This window comes from Dermacentor variabilis, chromosome 7 (genome assembly GCF_050947875.1).
Source record: "Dermacentor variabilis isolate Ectoservices chromosome 7, ASM5094787v1, whole genome shotgun sequence".
Taxonomy (NCBI): Eukaryota; Metazoa; Arthropoda; class Arachnida; order Ixodida; family Ixodidae; genus Dermacentor; species Dermacentor variabilis.
Window position 1 is genome coordinate 86,570,602 of NC_134574.1, and position 18,669 is coordinate 86,589,270.

The 18,669-nt window shown below is 42.8% G+C and overlaps 1 protein-coding gene across 6 annotated transcripts in view; it reads left to right on the forward strand.

The window, feature by feature from the left end:
- Window positions 1-18,669, forward strand: part of LOC142587600 (uncharacterized) — a 31,511-nt gene that overhangs the window by 2,896 nt on the left and 9,946 nt on the right. For 2 of the 6 annotated variants that reach the window (XM_075698731.1, XM_075698730.1), the window contains 3 exons: window positions 28-109; window positions 6,704-6,892; window positions 16,390-16,542. In XM_075698731.1, coding sequence (XP_075554846.1) covers window positions 28-109; window positions 6,704-6,892; window positions 16,390-16,487 — 369 coding nt within the window. In that variant the 3' untranslated portion in view covers window positions 16,488-16,542. Of the gene's footprint in view, window positions 1-27; window positions 110-6,703; window positions 6,893-11,964; window positions 12,044-16,389; window positions 16,543-18,669 lie in introns of all 6 variants that reach the window. The other 4 variants (XM_075698735.1, XM_075698733.1, XM_075698732.1 and 1 more) reach the window with 4 other exon arrangements.

Below are 18,669 nucleotides of genomic sequence, written 5' to 3' on the forward strand. Positions count from 1 at the left end.
ACATTGGTGCAAAATGACCTCGCGCAGACTGCCACTGCAGTTGGGATCATACGCACTGACTCCTGGAGCAGTGGAAGTTGCATTCACATGTGCGGTGCACCAAGCACAGGTCAGTGCCCGTTTCTTAATGTAGTAACTAGGTACATAGATGTCTCACTGTCTCATTATCAGTCTGGTTTTAAAAATGTGGCTTTTGTATTGAATACATATGCTCCTTGATCTTTCAAAGTCATTGCGAGGTTAGTAAAACTTATTTTAAAGACCTTCCTGCTGTTCCCACCTTTGCGGTAAGCTATTTATTCTGGGACAATGTTTACTTAGAATGAGTGGAGTCGGGCAGCTCATGGTAATGCATAAAACTGACAAGGAGTGCTCTGATAAAGTAAAACACTGCCCACCAAGATACAGGCAAGGTAAAAAGTTTACGGTATGCAAGTTCCGCAATTAAGTCGAACGTCAGCCCAGCATCACCTTGCAGCCATTAAAACAGTGCAACAAGGTGCTGGCCTCATGCACTCGTTTACATATAATTTTTTAGAATCCAGGCTGTGTAGAAAATTTTCTGCTTTTTTCTCAGATCACACATTCTGTACACTTTCGACCTTAGCTGCATAAGAAAGACGCAGTGAACACTTGAGGGCACAAGAGAAAAAAAATGGGGGGGGTGGTCGTATTGTGGTATCGCAAGCTGCTGACACATGCATCAGTCAGCCTAGTGCACTGGTCACAAGCTATGCAGTGACTATTGCTGAAAGCTGGACATGCACTGCACCAGTCACTCTTTCCGCTTAGCTTCTCGGCATTCAACACAAGGTAAGCGTTGTTTCCTGCATTTTGTTTTTTTCGTAAAGCTTGCTGGTAGCATTGATGTTCATTTGAATTAAAGCGTGGAAGCCCTTCATGCATGAGAATTGCAGTAGTGGCTTAGCAAATGTATCGCCCATGAGCCTATGCCTATAACCGTCTTCTTGATTTGTTCATAGCTTGCCAGATGTTATGCTTTGTTGATAACCTCTCATTCATGGATAGACCCATGACAGGGAAAATGTCTGCTGTATATGCTGGAGGGGCACACTTTAGGCAGTTCAGTGGGCCTTCAGTTGTTGCACCACGGGCCCAGGTAACAGAATGCATAAGAGGTGCCCCAGCCCATATACTCCGAGGAGAGACATCCTCCACCCGAGAAAGATTACTAGGAAGAGAGCAGACACATGGAAGAATTAAGAGGCAAGGGTCATGACAATGCAAGTATGCTGATGGAGAATGAATGATCTGCGGGACAGAAATGCACTCCATTCTGCACATAATTCCACACAAGAAACCCACCAGGTACCTTCCCTTCAGACCCCAACTCTATCCCTTTAGTCCTCTGGTTTTGCTTTTCTAGAAAAATTACGCAGATCCCACGTGGTGTGGAAATCTAAGTTATGCGAAGAATTTTGCAGGTAGCTGGCGATGGGATCGACTCTGGGATGACTCTCCTCGACCAGCACTTTGACCCTCTCATTGACTTTCAGCAGGCCCTCATTGTGGAGTTCGGCATGCTGAGGTTCAGAAACAACATGGGATTGTCTAGCTGCTCGATCATCCCGAAGACATTCTCCTTCCTCTGTGACAAGTAGTGCATCAATCCTTGAGCTGCTCAAGTAAACCTCTGACTAACACAATGTCCAAGTTGACGCATTTTCAACAAAGCTTCATTCAGTATTGCAAGAGCTTCTTTGTGAACATCAGGAGCCACTTGCCCTTCACAGGGCTGGAGGCTTGCTTTTGAGTGCTGTTCGTGCAGAGGAAGCCATCATCCGGTGTTCCACAGTTGGCATACCTGCATCTTAGGCATGCCAGCTGGCTCGATGCAGGCAGTACACGAGAATTGAAGGCGAGAGTTGGATGGTGGAGCTCAAATCACGATGATGCCATGACCACGCTGGAAACGCGAACATGAGCATGTACCCAGCAGCTCAAGTTAGTAGGCACCGCCAGCCCTGCCAGCATAGGAGGATAGACAGACGGACTGGTTGACTGTGAGTGAGTGAGTGACCGAACGACCGACTGGCTCGCTCGCTCGCTCGCTCGCTCGCTCCCTCACTCACTCACTCACTCACTCACTCACTCACTCACTCACTCACTCACTCACTCACTCACTCACTCACTCACTCACTCAAAGTGCCTGAAGTTCAAAAAGAATGCCTCACATTAAAATGCGTAATTCCCTTCTCTCTCCCCTACCATGCTGGCATCTTTAGCAAGACAATGACAATGTGGCTTCAGCCACTGCATCAACTTGTGCATCAGTGACATTCTGTGACCACCACTCTCCCAGTTTTCATGACACGTAGAGATTCCTTTAAACACACTCTATGCCAAGAATATTGAGTACTTTTGGAGCTTGCTCACTCTCACAGGCTAAACCAAGGATAGAGCAATTGAACTGAAGTTTAGATACGCGGCCGTTCAGTCGCAGTAACTACTGTGAATGACCTACCAAGTTTATATTTGTGTGTACTGGTGAACAGTGAAAGCTCACTTGTGGTCCAAAAACCTAAAAGCTCCAAACTAAATTTTGTGGAGCTTACCATAAAATGATAGTGGACTCAAGGTCGAAGGCACAATATCTACACTTTACAACAACGTACATCGCGACAGGTGAATGTAAAACACGCCCATGAATGGCCTTGACTATCATGAACTTTCAAATAGGTATAATTTCAATAATGTGCAGCATAGACCAAAATTCTGGAAACAATATTTCTGCGATGTTGGATTGTTTGAAAAACTGCAGCCATTCCACTCTGTGAATGTTTTCTACTAGTGTAGCTGTAAAAAAGACAAAGCACACCACTTAGTGTAAAAGTTTACTTCATTTGGGGCTTTTTCCTTCTGCCTCTATAGAATACTCTGCAAACATGTACAGTCGCTACTAATAGCAGCTCAACCTGTCAAGGTGTCAAAATTGACATGCGCCAAGCATCTCGAGACACTGGCTTGCCTGCAAGATATTCATAAGCGCATTTTATGTCGCTTGTTGATGCAAGCATCCATGCCATAATGATTTCAATGTCATGCTTTGTGCTAAAGCTCCTGTGCTCAAATCCTGCCAGCGGAAGATTTTACTAATGTTTACTTAATTATTTATTACACAACACCTTGTTGAAAATGACGAGTTTACAAAGTCGAAGAGACGTTTAAAAAAGCCAAAGGGACAAATTTTAGGCAAACCCATGTACTTCCCATAATTCCCAGGCTGGCTGAACCGCCCCGATTGCAGCTCCCATAGACGCTAGCGCCAGAGTTCCCTCTAGTAATTATTGTATGAAACCATGCATTTGGTTATTTCTTAGCTTTCTTCTTGCTACGCCAGGTGTCAGCACATGCCTTACTTGTTTGCTTTGTCTCCTCATAGAGGACGCATGAGAGCTTTGAGATGTAAAGTCCCTTGATAATTTGAAAGTAGCGACACTCTTTGAACTCTGCCGCCCCTGCGCGACCTCCTCGCCCCTTGCGCGTTCCCCCGCGGCAACAAGCTTTGCCCCCGTTTTTCTACACGACGATTGGTCTCCCCGCCATTGCCCTTGGAAATGCACGGATCTTGAGTTTTGCTTGTGTTTTTCTTTTTCGTTTGCGCCATTTTCCTCCTGAGCACGGCTGGCTCGGCGCTTTAGCTCGGCGTAGCAAACGTACGCTGTGCTTCCTGCTCTCTGCGCTAGCGCTATGCCGGGGTGTTGCGCATACAACTGCAGCAAGAAGCCTGAAGATGTTTATGCCGTTTTTATGATACCACAAGGAAAGCGTGACGGCTTGCGCAGGAAGCAGTCGCTGTATGACATTGGCCGAAAGAACTTTGTTCCGACAAAGAACAGCGTTGCTTGCGAGCTGAGGCGTCTTATAGCTCGTAGGAGTCGTAGCAAAGCATCCCGTAATGCTGGATTTTTTTTTTTCATTCGTCCGGCCTGCTCACCAGCGTTTTTGTTGCGTTTGTCCTCAGTATGCTTAATATGCTGGGGCGGATCCATCACCTCGCACGTTGCTAACTGTTGTTAGTCAGTCGAAAGTGCAGCGTTATAGATTCTGCTTTGCGCCCTCAAAAAATTTGTGGCAAGTATGCCCGTGGTATTGCAGGTGATGAGCATTAGCTAGTCAACATTGAGTTTTTTTTTTTAAGTTTTAAGGCGAAAGCTTTTAGATCTCTATGTTTCAAGGTTGTAAACTGGAAGTATCACGTGACGCAAGGAAGGCCAGAGGTGACCCAAAGCATGTGCACCCCTGTATGAGATAACCCAAGTTAATTAATGAATCATTAGTGATTGACATAAGGTGGATTAAGGTTGATTATAGTGTACTAAAGAAGATTAAGATGGATAAGGGAAGATTAAGGCCAATTAAGGTGAATTAGGGTTGATAAAGTAGGATTAAGACTGATTAGGATGAATTAAGGTAGATTACCATGGATTAGGGACCATGGAGCGGGATTAGGATTGATAGAGGTGGATTAGGGTGTATTAAGGTAGATTGGGACTATTAAGCAGGAATAAGTTGAATTAAGGTGCATAAATAAGGATTAAGGTGGATTAGGGTTGATAAAGAAGGATTACGATCATATAGGGTAGGCTAAGGTGCATTAGGGGCGATGTAGGTTGATTAGGTTTTATTAAGGTGGATTGGGAGAATTAAGGTGGACTAAGGTGAATTAGGGTTCATTGAGTATTAAGACCGAATAGTCTACCATAATGCTCCTAATGCACATTAATCAACCGAATCCACATTCATTGACCCTTAATCCTCCTTCATTCACTTTAATCCACGAAAGTCCTCCTTAATGCACCCTCTCCTACCTTCATCGACCTTAATCTATTCTACCCTCCTTAATGCAGTTTAATCCTCCTTACTCAACCGTAATGCTTCCTCATTCACGTTAATCCACCCTAATCCACTATAATCATCTTTAATTCACCGTAATCCACCCGAATCCACATTCATCTACCTTAGTCCACCCTAATCCTCTTTAATCCACCCTAATCCTCCTTCATTCACTTTAATTCACCCTAGCCCACCATAATCCTCGTTAATGCACCTTAATCCTTCTTAATCCACCCTTATCCTTCTTCATGCTCTTTAATCCACCCTAATCCACTAGAATCGTCCTTAATGCACCTTCATCCACCCTAATCCACCTTCATTTACCTTAATCCAACCTAGTCCTCCTTTATGCACCTTAATTCACCCTAATGCACCTTCATCGACTTTAATCCACCTTAATCCTCCTTAATACACCCGAATTCACCTTAATCCAAGCACTACTTTGCTAATCATTAATCATCTCTTATACGCGGCTGCACATGCTTTGGTTCGCTTCCCGCCTTCCTTCGGTTACGTGATATTTTCTGTAGCTCACAACGGGACCTTGAAACAAAGGTCCAAGGCTTTCGCTTAATAAGCCACACACAAAGGGATGTGTCACAAGCAATACTAGATCAGACGCACGAAGTAAAGCATATGATCATGTGGCAGAAAAATTGTCTGGAGTACAGAACTCGCCTCAAAGCTCTCTTTACATCGGTATACCCTGTTCATATGGCTTTAATAAAAAACCAACCTCCTCAAAACATTGCTTCCAGCATTATCGATGCTGTTAGTAACATTTCTCGAAATTTTCAACCCCACTGGGGCACGCAACTGGCGCAAAATAACACGCGTCCATAGAATCCTGCGGCCCGTCCGCGGGAGCCCTGGAGGAAAAGCGCGCCGTGCGCAGCCGGCGGGCGAGGAGAATCGAGGAGGAAAATGCCATGAGTAGGAGAGTGTCGCTACTTTCAAATTATCAAGGGGCTTTATTGAGATGGGGACATTGAAGAATGTATGGGAAGGTAGATATATACTGCTCCACTGTAAAACTGCTTTTACTTTCCACACACAAACCGAAGATCCTAAAAGTGACAGTGGGCTTGCATTTGATGCGGAGCACATGCTGCCAACAAGTGACCTGAGCAAAGATTTCTCTATCACCTAGGCAACCCTGCGCTATTGTAATGGGGTGGCACAGCATTATTATTTTGTCCTGCTCCTTCTGTGCTCCATGTTTCCTTCTCCTCCTCCTCCAAATTGCCCCTTTTTGCTCTCACCTACCATTGGCCAGCACACCTCATTGAGAAGTGTGTTCACTACCATGCTTGTCCCGACACCTGGGCCTTCGCATGTTCTCAGCATCACAACTGCTGTTCCCATCTGGCACCAAAGCTTTGACTTCAGGCACCTCCTGACATTCCTGGAAGGCATGGAGCTCTTGTCTAAAGTGTAAATGTGCCACCTGACTACCGCTGACAGCCGTGGGCTCGTTGACTGCCTCAACCTTTTCTCACTTCTTGCCTGTTTGTGTACCCTTCCCCAGGGTGCTGAGCTATGCACCCTAAACGATTGCAGAAAGTAGTGCCTCTTCCTCTGCACTATCACTCTCTCTCACTGCACTTGTCTGCAAGATTTTCCTGTGAAAACCGCATTATAAGAGGTATTCCATCTCGCACAGCTTCATGTTAGGTGGTATGCACGTACATAGAGTTCTGTGTCAGAGTAAACGGGAGTGAAAAAAGACCACATTATAGTTGGTCCTGCACTAGAAGTAGTTACAGTATAAGTGGTTACATTATAAGTGGTCCCAACTTAAATGGTACTGGTTCATCAGTGGCTACATCTTTGTTTTCCCTCTTAGATCCACCACTGGGACCAACTCGCAATTATACTATAATGGCAAGTGTAGCTGTTGCAACTCTTCCAATGGGGAAAGTCAGTGCAGTCACTCAATGCTCATTGCCACTAACAGTGAAATCAACACAGGCCATGCTGAGTAAAAGGACGAGGAATGTTGGAGTGCAAGCAGAAGTGAAAACAAGAACTCCAGGTAGGCGGGCAATGCTCCGTTGCCATTTCTATTCCTACGTTCTGAATGTTTGGTCAAATCAATTATTAGAGTACGTTTTGTTTTGATCTTGTCCACTTCTACCAAGTTTTTTTTTTTTTACAATTTTGTGTGCTTGTTTTCATTTGCCAATGCCAACTGTAACACAACATCTGATCAGTGAGGACACAAAAAATGCAAATCAAGCTTCGTCTTCGTCTTTATGCAGCATAATCCACTTATAAAGTACCAGTTTGATAATGACTGATTAATCAGTCACTTGATTAACCAATCACATTTATTGAATTACTGTATCTCTCTAAGCTTTGTACTAGTCACCTACTTGCCATTATCAGTAGGGCTGCATGAATAGTGATTTTTGAGAGTGAATCGAATACGAATCGAATAGTGCCAGAATCAAATCGAATATTGAATACTTTTTGAATAATGAAGAGTCGTTATCACATTTAATATAAAACGATGTTCACATACCAGTATTCTTGAAGTTAGCAAGTTTCTGTCATTACACAGTATGTCACGAAGTGTTGTTTATTAAAAGCATAAATTGAGAATTAGGAGCAAACAAGTAGTTTCTTTGCATGCACAGGGCTCTTCAGAGAGCGTCAATGATTGCCGTACAGCCTGTGAAATATGGCTACCTAAGTGATGTAGTCTGCTCCACTACACAAGTCCTCATGTTTTATGTCTGTACTATGCTCGCGGGGGTGAAAATTTGCTGTACTTTTGCTCCAATTTTATGTTTATTTGGGCACAGTTAACATTATGAAATATTCTAATGGTATTAGAAACATATTTGCATTTACAAATGATGACTATTCAATTTGAACAAACAATGTTCGGTTCGTAAATCAAAAGTTTTGAATATTTTCACACCTCTAATTATCAGTGTAACTTACTGGTATAAGTGCTAGATTTCAGCTTAAGACAGACAACCACAAATGAAAGGACACCTGAAAGTGAAATGCAGTCACTAACAGCTGTTTATTCAAAAGTAAGAGAACAAATATTTTGCACATTTTTGCAAATGCACACTAGGAAGCTAATCTAATCATTATTATTATTTAGGAGTAGTTCCTTGAGCACAGTGATAACGATTTGATTGCTGGATAAACAAGAACGCATTCCTGGCATTGTGTGCAGATTTTTAGTATGTGCTTGTTCTCCCAATATCAAATAGACAGATGTTTGTCAGTGCCTGTCTCGTCGATGTGTCTGTTCGTTTGTGGTCGTCTGTGTCGCTCTAAAATCTAGCTATTTATCATCGTGTGCCAACCACCCCAGTTGCATTTTCTTCGTACTGATAGTCTGGCTCTATGCTCCCTCTCGAATTCTCTATAAGGCCTTAAAATACCCCCACTCAATCCCAAGAACCACTCTAGCAGTGCAGCCTGTGCTACCGCTTCCACCTGTTGGCTTAGAGAATGCAGCTTTCAATTTTCTAGGGCTGTAAAATCATAGGCCACATGCACCCTACAGCTTACATAGCAAAAGCACAGCTTGTGTGGGAGTGGGAAACAAAGCTAGTGTTTCCAGGCTAAGTCCCTGTGCACCATTATGCTTGACAAGTGTAGTGGCGCAAGTTATCTTTGGTGTTACCTAAAGGTATTTTGTAACTTCTTCTCTGATGAGGTTAACCTTTTGTAATCGCGGGCAGCTGCCCAATTTGGGGTCATTCCAGCCAGGAACCATTTTACGCAGTTAGATGCCGCGCAGAAAAAAGTGCTCTGGTAAATGAGCACATGTTAAGTGATTTATTTCTGAAAATGGCCTGAGGCTCTCAAAAGTACTTTAGTACTGTATGGTAACGCTTGAAACGCTCTTTTGGCTGGAGGCCATGATTTGTGCTGCAGGTTTGTAGGGTACTCATAGTCACTGTCGTCTCAGGTGCTGTAACATAAAGATGTTTTCTGACCATCTCACTGGGAAATATGTAAATCCGCAGCACTACAATCATTTCCTGATTCACTGAACTGACGTGAATTTCGTCTATAAAATGCACATGCAGAAAATACTGCCATCTTGTCGGCACTTCACGCCACTAATTGTGTGAAAACCCATTAAAGTATTATGTAAGATAAAAAAATCCCTCATCTGGAAACATTTCGAAGTGCACTTGTTACTTAAAAGTTCACAAACGAAGTGCAAAACACCTGTGCACTTATATTTAGGTGCACATTAAAGAACCCCAGGTGGTCAAAATTATTCCAAAGTCCCCCACTATGGCGTGCCTCATAATCAGATCGTGGTTTTGGCTCATAAAATCCCATAATTTAACTTTAATTTTTAAAGTTCTCATAAGCTTACACTATGAACTCAAATAACAGGCGAACTGTCGCTATTGTTGTGGAACAAATCGCTGGCAAATTAAAAAAACCGGCAAAATATTGCACAGTGCCAGATTCAGGCACTACCGCAAAAGGTTAAGCTCCACCACTTGTCCCCTTCTCGTCTGTGTTTGCTCCTTCACTTTTTGCTGCAAAAAAGAAGGTTTATCATGGAATCTGGCTCTGAAGAGTGACAGTGTAAATATTAGAGATTTAAATTGGGGTATGCAAGGGAGTGCTGAGGACGGCTACTGCTTCATTACATCGGCAGTTGTTTGTGCATGCAGAGTTCTGAGCACAGGCTTTGTACACCTCGTTGAAATCCTTCAGAACACTTGAATTTGGAAAGGGAGATTCCAAGGCCCTTAAAACTTCTTGAAGAAGCTAAATTTGCTCCTTGAATTCTTTGAAACCTGGCATTGGGGGCAACTTCTGAACAGTCAAAGTAACAAACTGCACATCACGGATTTGCCATGGACACTGTCTACAGGGAAATAATCCTAGATATTTTCTTTCCAGTGTCGCTAAGCAATGCAATGTGGTTTATCCATAGCTACCAATTATTGGTGTGTCTTAAATTATCATTGCATCACAGGGCTAGACAAAGCCACATCAAGCGACCAAGCCGTACCACTATTTTTGTTTTGCTAGTTGATTCGCACAGCGACCTTCATGGCTCCATTTTCAAGCCATATGCTATAGAAATGCCTGGTGGAAATTAGGTTTCAGTTGTATGGCTTCTTTGGCTGAAGCCAGACGCTACAAACCATCATGCTTGAAGCTGATTGACATCATTACAGTGGGAAAGTCAACTTTGAAAAGCCACTTGAAGAACTTGAAACGTATGTCCTATTCAGCAATAGCTTTCTTGCAGCTAAGAAGATTTTACTACTTTCAGATCTATGCGCACAACTAAGCTTTGTTCCCCCATCATTGATATTTGACCTTTGTCATCCTTCAACTCCTTGAGTTGCCCTTGTATTTTGTTCTGTACTAACCTTGCGGGCATTTTAGGCTATCATCCCAAAACACAAGGCACATGTGATCCAAGTGTCACGTGCATTTAGTGGAGACTGCAGACACAATTTTTGTCAAATGTAATTATGTAAAGTCAAAAGAAATGTGTTTTCACGAATCATAATTTTAGTATATGCTAAACGTCTCTCCCTACACAAAGCTGAAATGGATTTCTTGTATCTAGAGTCCGGAATAAACTGACCCTTGGGTGTAGTGTCAACTTGTTTGTACTGTTCTTTTAGTCCTGTTCTTGAGAGTTCTCACCTATTGTGAGAATAAAGAGGTGTCCTTGAGAGGGGAGGTGTTTCTTTGAGGTTGGCCACTGGACACGTGGAAGCACCGAAACAGAGCTTGGGCTCTGCTTGTGCACAGTTCTTCTTGTGCACCTGAACAGCTTGCATCTAAATCTGTCTTTGATTTTAGCTGTGGGCAGTGGAAAGCTTCAAGAGTGAGAAATCAAGGAACTGAAGAGTATTGAGGGAGATATGTAGTATTGCAGAAGTGCCACCTGCTGACAATAGAAACTGATAAGGTCGTAGTAAAAGTCAAATGCTGGCACTCCTTAGCAAAGCAGCCTTTCACACTACAGTGAAAGGGCTGCACTGGTTTGACAATGTTGTAACGATGTGCACAGAAGAACCAATGGTTCAGGTGAAGAACACTGTTCCTTTTAAGGACGTAATGCATTGGCTTTGTCCAAGTGCTGCTGAGACATCAAAGAGTGCACTCACTTCCTCGTAAGGTTTGGAATAGGTAGGCAGGTATTGATATTCAGTTATGCAAGATTTGCCTGGCCAGAGTTTCCTGTGGAAAGCATCCTTCTAATGTGCTACACAAAGAATTTTGTGCAGATAAGGAACCTTGACGTAGTGGCATGTGCACTTTTTCTTTGTCGACTGCAGTTCACAAACACATTCAGCTCTGTAACTGGAAGAGCTGTCAAAAAATGCCGACTCCTTATGAAAGAAGCATGAACAGTGTCATTAAATTTTTGTCTGTTAAGCAAAAAGTACGCATTTAAAACAATGCTACAGTGGTTGCATAGAACAGTGGTAACATTAGTCTTAGTATAAAAAATATAAGCTAGCGAAAAGTTAAAATAAATGTGTTTTCAGAGCGCAAGAATGAAGAGTGCAAGGATTAAGAGTGCAGAGGGAGCTGCATTACGAGACGGGTTGTCCTGAAAGTATCTGAGACTTTGCATCTACAAGATAAACCTAATCCATGTTTCTGAATGCTCAAGTTGCTGCAATGGGAACCTTGCATTTCATTACTTATGAAATCACTTAATATCACATACTTATGATCAACTAGTCCAGATCGTAGTATGCAGCTGTCTGCAAGGGGGTTTGGGTCTGATGGCACTTTCCCACTGAGCACTGTCACAGTTTGTTTGTTTGTTTTTTCTGGCAATTTTGGTGGTGCTTCTGATTGGGAAGGAATGTTCAGTGTAGATGGGAAGTTGCAGTGAACGTTGAAAACTCCAGGAAGCTGAAATTAAGCCGAGGCTGTTCACTCTGCCATGTGTCACAGCATAAGAGTAGCTTTGAGATACAACATGCATAACCAAATCAGAGTCGGTGACTGTATTCCAGTCATGCAACGTGTGCCCCTTTTGTCGAATCACAATGTGTGGGCCCGAAATGTGAGAAACCTCTGACAGGTGGAACTGGCACAGAAAGGTTTAAAGTTACAGCCTATCACTGTTTACAGGGTACACCAAAAGGCATACTTGACACAACTGGCGGAGCATAAATGGAATACCTGTCTTTTGGGCCTGCTGGCTTTCAAGGTACTAGCCCCATTCCTCTCTTTGTGTACACCATTGGTGCAAAGAAGTTCCAAGGCTAGTTGTTCTTTAAGTAGCCTAGTTCCATGTTAGTGTTAAGCTTGTTTTTGTTTTCAGCTGTGTTTCTTTAGCCATAAAGCAGTGCTGGTAGTAGCAGCCTAACTGCCAAAAGGCCTTGTGCAATTTATTCTCTCGATGCATTCTGTTATTTCATCATGTGAAAGGAAACACCTTAGCACCACCTCTTCTCCAAATCTCAGAACTTACTGGAGTTAGTGCATTGTCTTTCAATTGAAAAGGACCTTATAATAACGGAGCTATAATTTCTTTCTTTTCCACATTGTACTCACGGTGACCCTCCAAGGTTGCTAGAGAGCAACTAAGAGGAGTGATGACGGGACGGTGGGATGCGTTAACCACTGCTTAACCATTTGCTAGAAGATTGGAGGGGTGTAGAGTTAAACCTTGGTATAAAGATCTTCAATAATATGACTCTCTCAATATAACAAAGTATTTAATTTTTTTATAACTCCTTGTACATAGAACACAGTGCATTTAGAATCTCAGTATAATGAAGTGTGCTTATACTCGATTTCAGTGCCACCGCAAAGGAATACCAAGACAATAACTGAAAACTTCTGCACACACAGATAGTCAACTCGTTTGCTTACAAGCGGCTGCTTTCGAAGGCATCTCTCAAATCGTGTGCCACACAAGCAGGAGGTACCGCTTAACAAAGCAGCGTCATGTTCCCATAAAGTCCAATTGCAATAATATCCTATCATGCTCTGCACGCTATATGCTTTGAATGCGAGTGAAAGCACTAGCTACAGGGTGAGCCGAAATGGATGGGTCTTGGTGAGCATTGTCCGCCTGCACAAGCAAGGAGAAAAAGGTGGGGGGCAGCAGAGCAAGCTCATGGTAGGGAGGGGGGGCTTGTCGGTGTGTTGCTCCTTTTCTAGTGCGGCTGCGCATGGCTACCCGCACTAGTGCTTCCCGCAGGTTTAGTGCTGGTGGTTGCGTAATCTCAAGTTTCATAGATACGTTAAAGCGAGAGGCACGCAAAGCATTTGCTCCCCATTGCTGGCGCATTTCGCGATAACGTAATCTTACTGCAGCCAACTCTATCAGCCACAGTGGCAGAGTGGACGTAAAAGCATGGCTGGCTTTGCTTCAAACCCCTGACGTGAAGATATCATTAACATGTTATGGTCTATCTAGCATCTTTGGTGGCCGACTTCCAAATTCAACTAAATACATTTTTTTTGTCATTCAGGCTTTTTTACGATTGCCCAATAGTTGGAAATTTTTATAGTTCAATCCTTGTGAGAAAAATCCATCAGTGACTGTACCTGCATTAAGAGAGAAATTAAATATAATGAAATTTTACTATAACAAAGCAGATTGCCTATTTTACCGCCTTTGTTATATCAAAGTTTAGCTGTATGTGTGTGTGCAAGCATCCACTGAATAGTAACTCGTGGTCGTGAATAATTGCCCAGTGGAATCTGTTGGTTGTAGTGCTTGTGTTGGTGTCATTGGCCAGACATAACACACTGGTCCTTTAATGTTGTGGGACCGAGTGAGCAATCTTTTACGCAAGATTGTGAACTTCCTGCTGCATGCAGCAGAATGATATTTAACTCTCATGTTGAAGCATTGTCTGCAGATCAAGAACATTTTATTATATTCAAAAAATTCTGCAGTGCCCCTTTCAGTCACAATAGCAAGAACTGCCCTAATGTCTCCACGAAATATACATTAAAAACTGTCGCGCCCTGAGCTATGGCATGTATGTGGCCCATGGAATAGTGTTTCCTGTGCGTCCTGCACAAGGAGGTTTCCTTTAACCTTTCTTAGAGACACTTGTTACTGTGAGATAATTTAATTAGTTTGAATGTTGCATGTTGTGGTTCATTTGGTGTAGGTTGTGCATTTGTTGCATGCACTGTGCACATAATTTCATTTCTCATTATTCCCATCTGGAGATGGGTGTGCGGCCCATCTCCAGGTATGACACCAGGCAATCCTCTCCAGTATTCATTAAAGGGCCCCGCTTTTTCACTCTCTCAGGTATTTTATCACAAAGTCATGACACCCAGTATGGTTCCCACTGTTTCTATTATGTATTCAACTGCACAGAAGCAACAAGTATTTGCCAACAGTCATTTACATTCCTGGGTTTCTAGGAGCTATATAGCTATTGATTTCACCTTGGTGCATTTTACATGTTGAGACTACCTGTGAGAATGGCATGACAGTCACTGTGGCTGAGTCATGCCACCCCTGTGACATCTTCACACAGGACAGGAACAGTTGGTAATCATTTGCGTTTCTTGGCTTATTTAACAGCTATATTTGTTATGATGGGCTCTACATAGCATCAGGAAATATTTCTAGAACAAGCTTTCCAACCAGAGCTTAAGCAGGCAGTTTCTCGAAGCAGCGCTCCATGTGTTGGCTGTCAAAACTGCAGCGTCAAAGCATCTTGACTAAGGTTGTAGTCATCTCCTTCATAGTCATCATCATTGCCCTGATTATCATTACTGTTTGGTGGATTACACTCCATGCTTTGCACTGATGTTATTTGTGTAGTTTGCAAATTGTTCCTTGAATCCCAACATTTCATCCTTCCTAGTTCCTTATGCTGTGTTGCAAACTTTCCACAGTGTGTACAGAGATGGTTTCAACAGTCACCACTGACCAAGTTTATGTGCACTATACAGGACTTCGGATTCTTTCTCCTGTATCTGGTCAAGTGACATGCTGTATACGTGCCATTTCATGCTTCCAACATGGCCGGCTTTGTGGCTTGTATGCTGAATGACACAACCAGCACCTTACTGCTATATAGAATATTTGTAAACCATGCAGCTACCATGAATGAGTAGAAGGGGAACATAGGAGCACGATTTTTGTTATGCACAATCATATGAAGCCCAACAGACAATGACACAAAAAAAAAGCATACAAGTAAAATATCTTTTTTAATTGAAACATAGGAATGATTTAGTATCAAGGGAAATGAAAGTGAATGAAAAAGTAACTGGCATCAGGTAGCATACATGCCTACGCTTTTGCATTGTGCATGTGATGCTCTTACCAATCGAGCTAACGCAGGGCTGTTTTCCCATTTGCTTTGTTAAGTAATATGTGTGTACTAGATCTAGGCCTGGGAGCGTCAGCCAGCACCACACTGCACACCCATGACTGTGGATGAAGAACATCTTTTGTACTTCAGGCGTGACATAGTACATGAACTTGGGAGAAAGCGAATAAACCCTCATATGCTACCTGAAGGCATCAAAACTGCCAGAGTCGACACCCTCGTTATGTAATCAATGAGTAGAAGGGGAACCGAGAGGCCCACTTTTTGTTCGCCACTGTCATATGAAGCCATGTGTGATGTACAGAGGGGATGGTGCTTTCCAGAGATACCACTAATGCCTGGAAAGATCTAGCACTGCCAAGTAACTAGCTTTAGAGCCCACCAGCTTTTTGTGATATGCAGATGTGAAGCTTGGCAGGTGACATTGGTCTGACTCCACCCACCCACTGTGGATCACTGCTGTTTTTACTGGCTACGTGGTGCTAGCAGTCACTGGAGCCTCGCTCCTATGTATGAGTAATAAACAGCCTCCTGAAATAAAAATCCAAGAATTGCCACATTACGCATCTTTGCCATCCATTTTTATGGTGTTCTTGGCATGTGTGAGCATGTGAATGAATCCACCTGTTTTCAAAACTTGTTGATCAACCTCCTTAACTGATGCTGTTAATTTTTAACTCATCTCTCTATTTTGATAGTGTGCACTACGTTTCATTTTTTGCTGACTTATGCTCACTTATAATAATTCTCAAAAGTGCTGCGTTACGGTTTTCACTTGTGAATTAATATGCATTCTCTATTACGGGTTTGTCTGTTACTTTACTTTTCTTTATCTGGACTGTGACAGTTCTTTATAGCAATGCTGCTTATCACCAGTCAGTGTGTACTCGTGTGCACTTGTTAATTTGTACTCCCATCGTAGCACAAACTGTGACATTGGTGTACTTTCATCCCCTCTATATATTTACAGAACGGGCCTTCAGCGTGTTCAAAATAAAAATAAAAGAATATGCAAGAAAATAAGTCCTTTAGCAAGACCAGTGCCTCTTGTCAGAGCTGCCATTTAGTCTGCTAGGCACTGTCGATAGCAAGGCATGATCCTCGGTGAAATGAATCTACTCTATTAATACCATGCTACCTGCTACAACTCCCATCTTTAGCATTTGCGTGCTTGCTTTATTGTCAGTTTAGCACACTGCCATGAGTTTGGCCTCAAGTATGCTTTACATCAATTTTTCAGCATTGCAGGTTTCCAGAGTGATTATGTACATCTTGATGTTGTGCTCTCTTCAAAGATGTTTCCCGAACGCTCAACAGCACTGCCTACAGGACCAGTAATTCTGGGCAAACTGAGTGGCTGACACATATCACTCAGCCATAAGAAACCATTTGTGTGAGTATTGAGCGAGCACTCACTGTGCTTGCACCAGATGTTGCACTCTATGAAGTCTCAGTAGTGGAATTACTTTATAGCCAGAAGTAGTGTAGTCGGTTACCTCATGGCCTTAATATTACGGTGAAAGTACTGACTACCTTCCAGCATCGCGGTCGGTGGTTATTAGGTTTTTAAAAACGTTTGACAAGACAGATGAAAAAGGGAAGTGATAAAAAAGTTGCCACGAAATTTAGCCAAAGAAGCAATGGCTTCTGATCCCTCTTTCTTTTTTAAATATGACAAGCAGTCAAAGGAGAAAAACTTTCAGACAAACACAGTGAGAAACAGTTGCTGGAATTTGTTGCTAGGACTTTCGGAATGTCTACGTTTACCCTGAAAGCAAAACATTCATAAACTGCGCTTTCTATACCGCTGGGTTCGTCGCCTTGTAGACAAGGGCTTTTTGCAAACAGCATCCAAAACGAATCCAGCCTCAACCTCCACTTGAACGGATCTTTACATTACAGTTCGAATTTAACAAAACTACCGCACATCACGTCCGCACTTCGCAGAAAAATCACTGTGGCTGCGGCATGCAAAACTCATCAGTGTGCGATTCGCGAGCCTGCGCCGAATGCATTCATGCTCGCATGTTTACATATGCATGGGTTTGGACTCTCATGTCTGCAAGCTGAAAGCCACTTTTGAAACTAACAGCCCGTGTTGGTAGTCAGTGACGCTGAGGCCGGAGGAGAAACGACGCACTAATTTTTAGGGCGATCGGGAAGCGACTGGTTCCAACAGGGAAGGCGGTTCCGAAACCCAACATAGCAGTCTGCCTGGCTCATTGCCCACGTATGGCAGCAAGACATTTCAAGTAGATATGTTGAGTGGAGTTCATTTTTCAAGTGGACACATCTTGCAAGCTCACCGGCGACAATTTGCAAATTGCAATATTTGTCCTAACTTAGTTAATTAACAAGTTAATCAGTAGACTTTCCTTAATGAGTTGTATATGTGTTTTGATTTCTTGTGATAGTAATGTCTACCTCTTCGAAATAATCCAGCTCAAAGACAAGAATTACGCTATCAGCCACAGGCGATTTTGAAGAATTCCATAAAATGAAAATGTTCACCCTGTATAAAGGGGTTGCAGCAACACCTTTTAAGGCTGTTTCTAGGGCCAGAATCAAAGCGTTTGGTAAAGAAGTGATTCTGTCAAATCTGCATGTATGTGTTTAAGGTTGCCGACTTTTTTTCCCATGCTATTGCCATTGATATCAGTTATCACTGTTACCATTCTCCACGCACTATAATTAGAGAGCATTCACAGATAGGAAAAAAATTTGTTCAAGACGTTTTCAGGTGTTTTCTTAGCTGTTGTGGGTATAGATAGTTTAGATGGCAGGCTTTGTATCGTGTCACGAAAAGGGGGGGTCTTTAGTATTGATTGGTGGTACGTTTGATACAGTGAATCACAATTTAACAAAATTCATGATTTATTTATGTTTTGTTACTCTTGGATCTCGACTTCATTGAACGCAATCCCTCTCGACTGTGACCTAGTAATTTTGCATTTTAATGCTCTCCTAACGAAATCCACGAGTAACATAACTGCTTGCTTCAGGACTTTCATAAAAGGCGAGGAATAAACAGAGAAGATGATGCAAACTGTTATTTGCAGACATCTTTATGGGTGCAAGCACTGCTGGCAAGTGTACGTTATAGTGATTGCTATGTGAAATTAGAGCAAAACGTAGTGCTGTGCCACTTATCTCAGCATGAAACACATATGGAGAGCGCTCTTTTCACACTCCACTCTCAAGAGGCCTGGTATTCAGTGCGGGGGGCGGCGGGAGGAAAGGTGTACTTTTCTTTTTTTGCAGTATATATGGTATTGGTTGGGGAAATAATTGTTTTCTTGGTGCGGAGAAGTATTTTCTTTGGTGTCCTTTCACTGGTGGTAACTGTGACAAGTGTTGTGGCCCTGTGTGTTGCTATACTCGAGTCTACTGTACTAAACTAAACATTGGAAGTCCTTCATCGGCTGCTGCTGATTGTACTCGTGGCACCATCCAGTGGCTGTTTCGAGTACTAGGCACGGCCTGCATTGCAGGTTTGCTTTATTGCAGGCAGCTCCGTTTG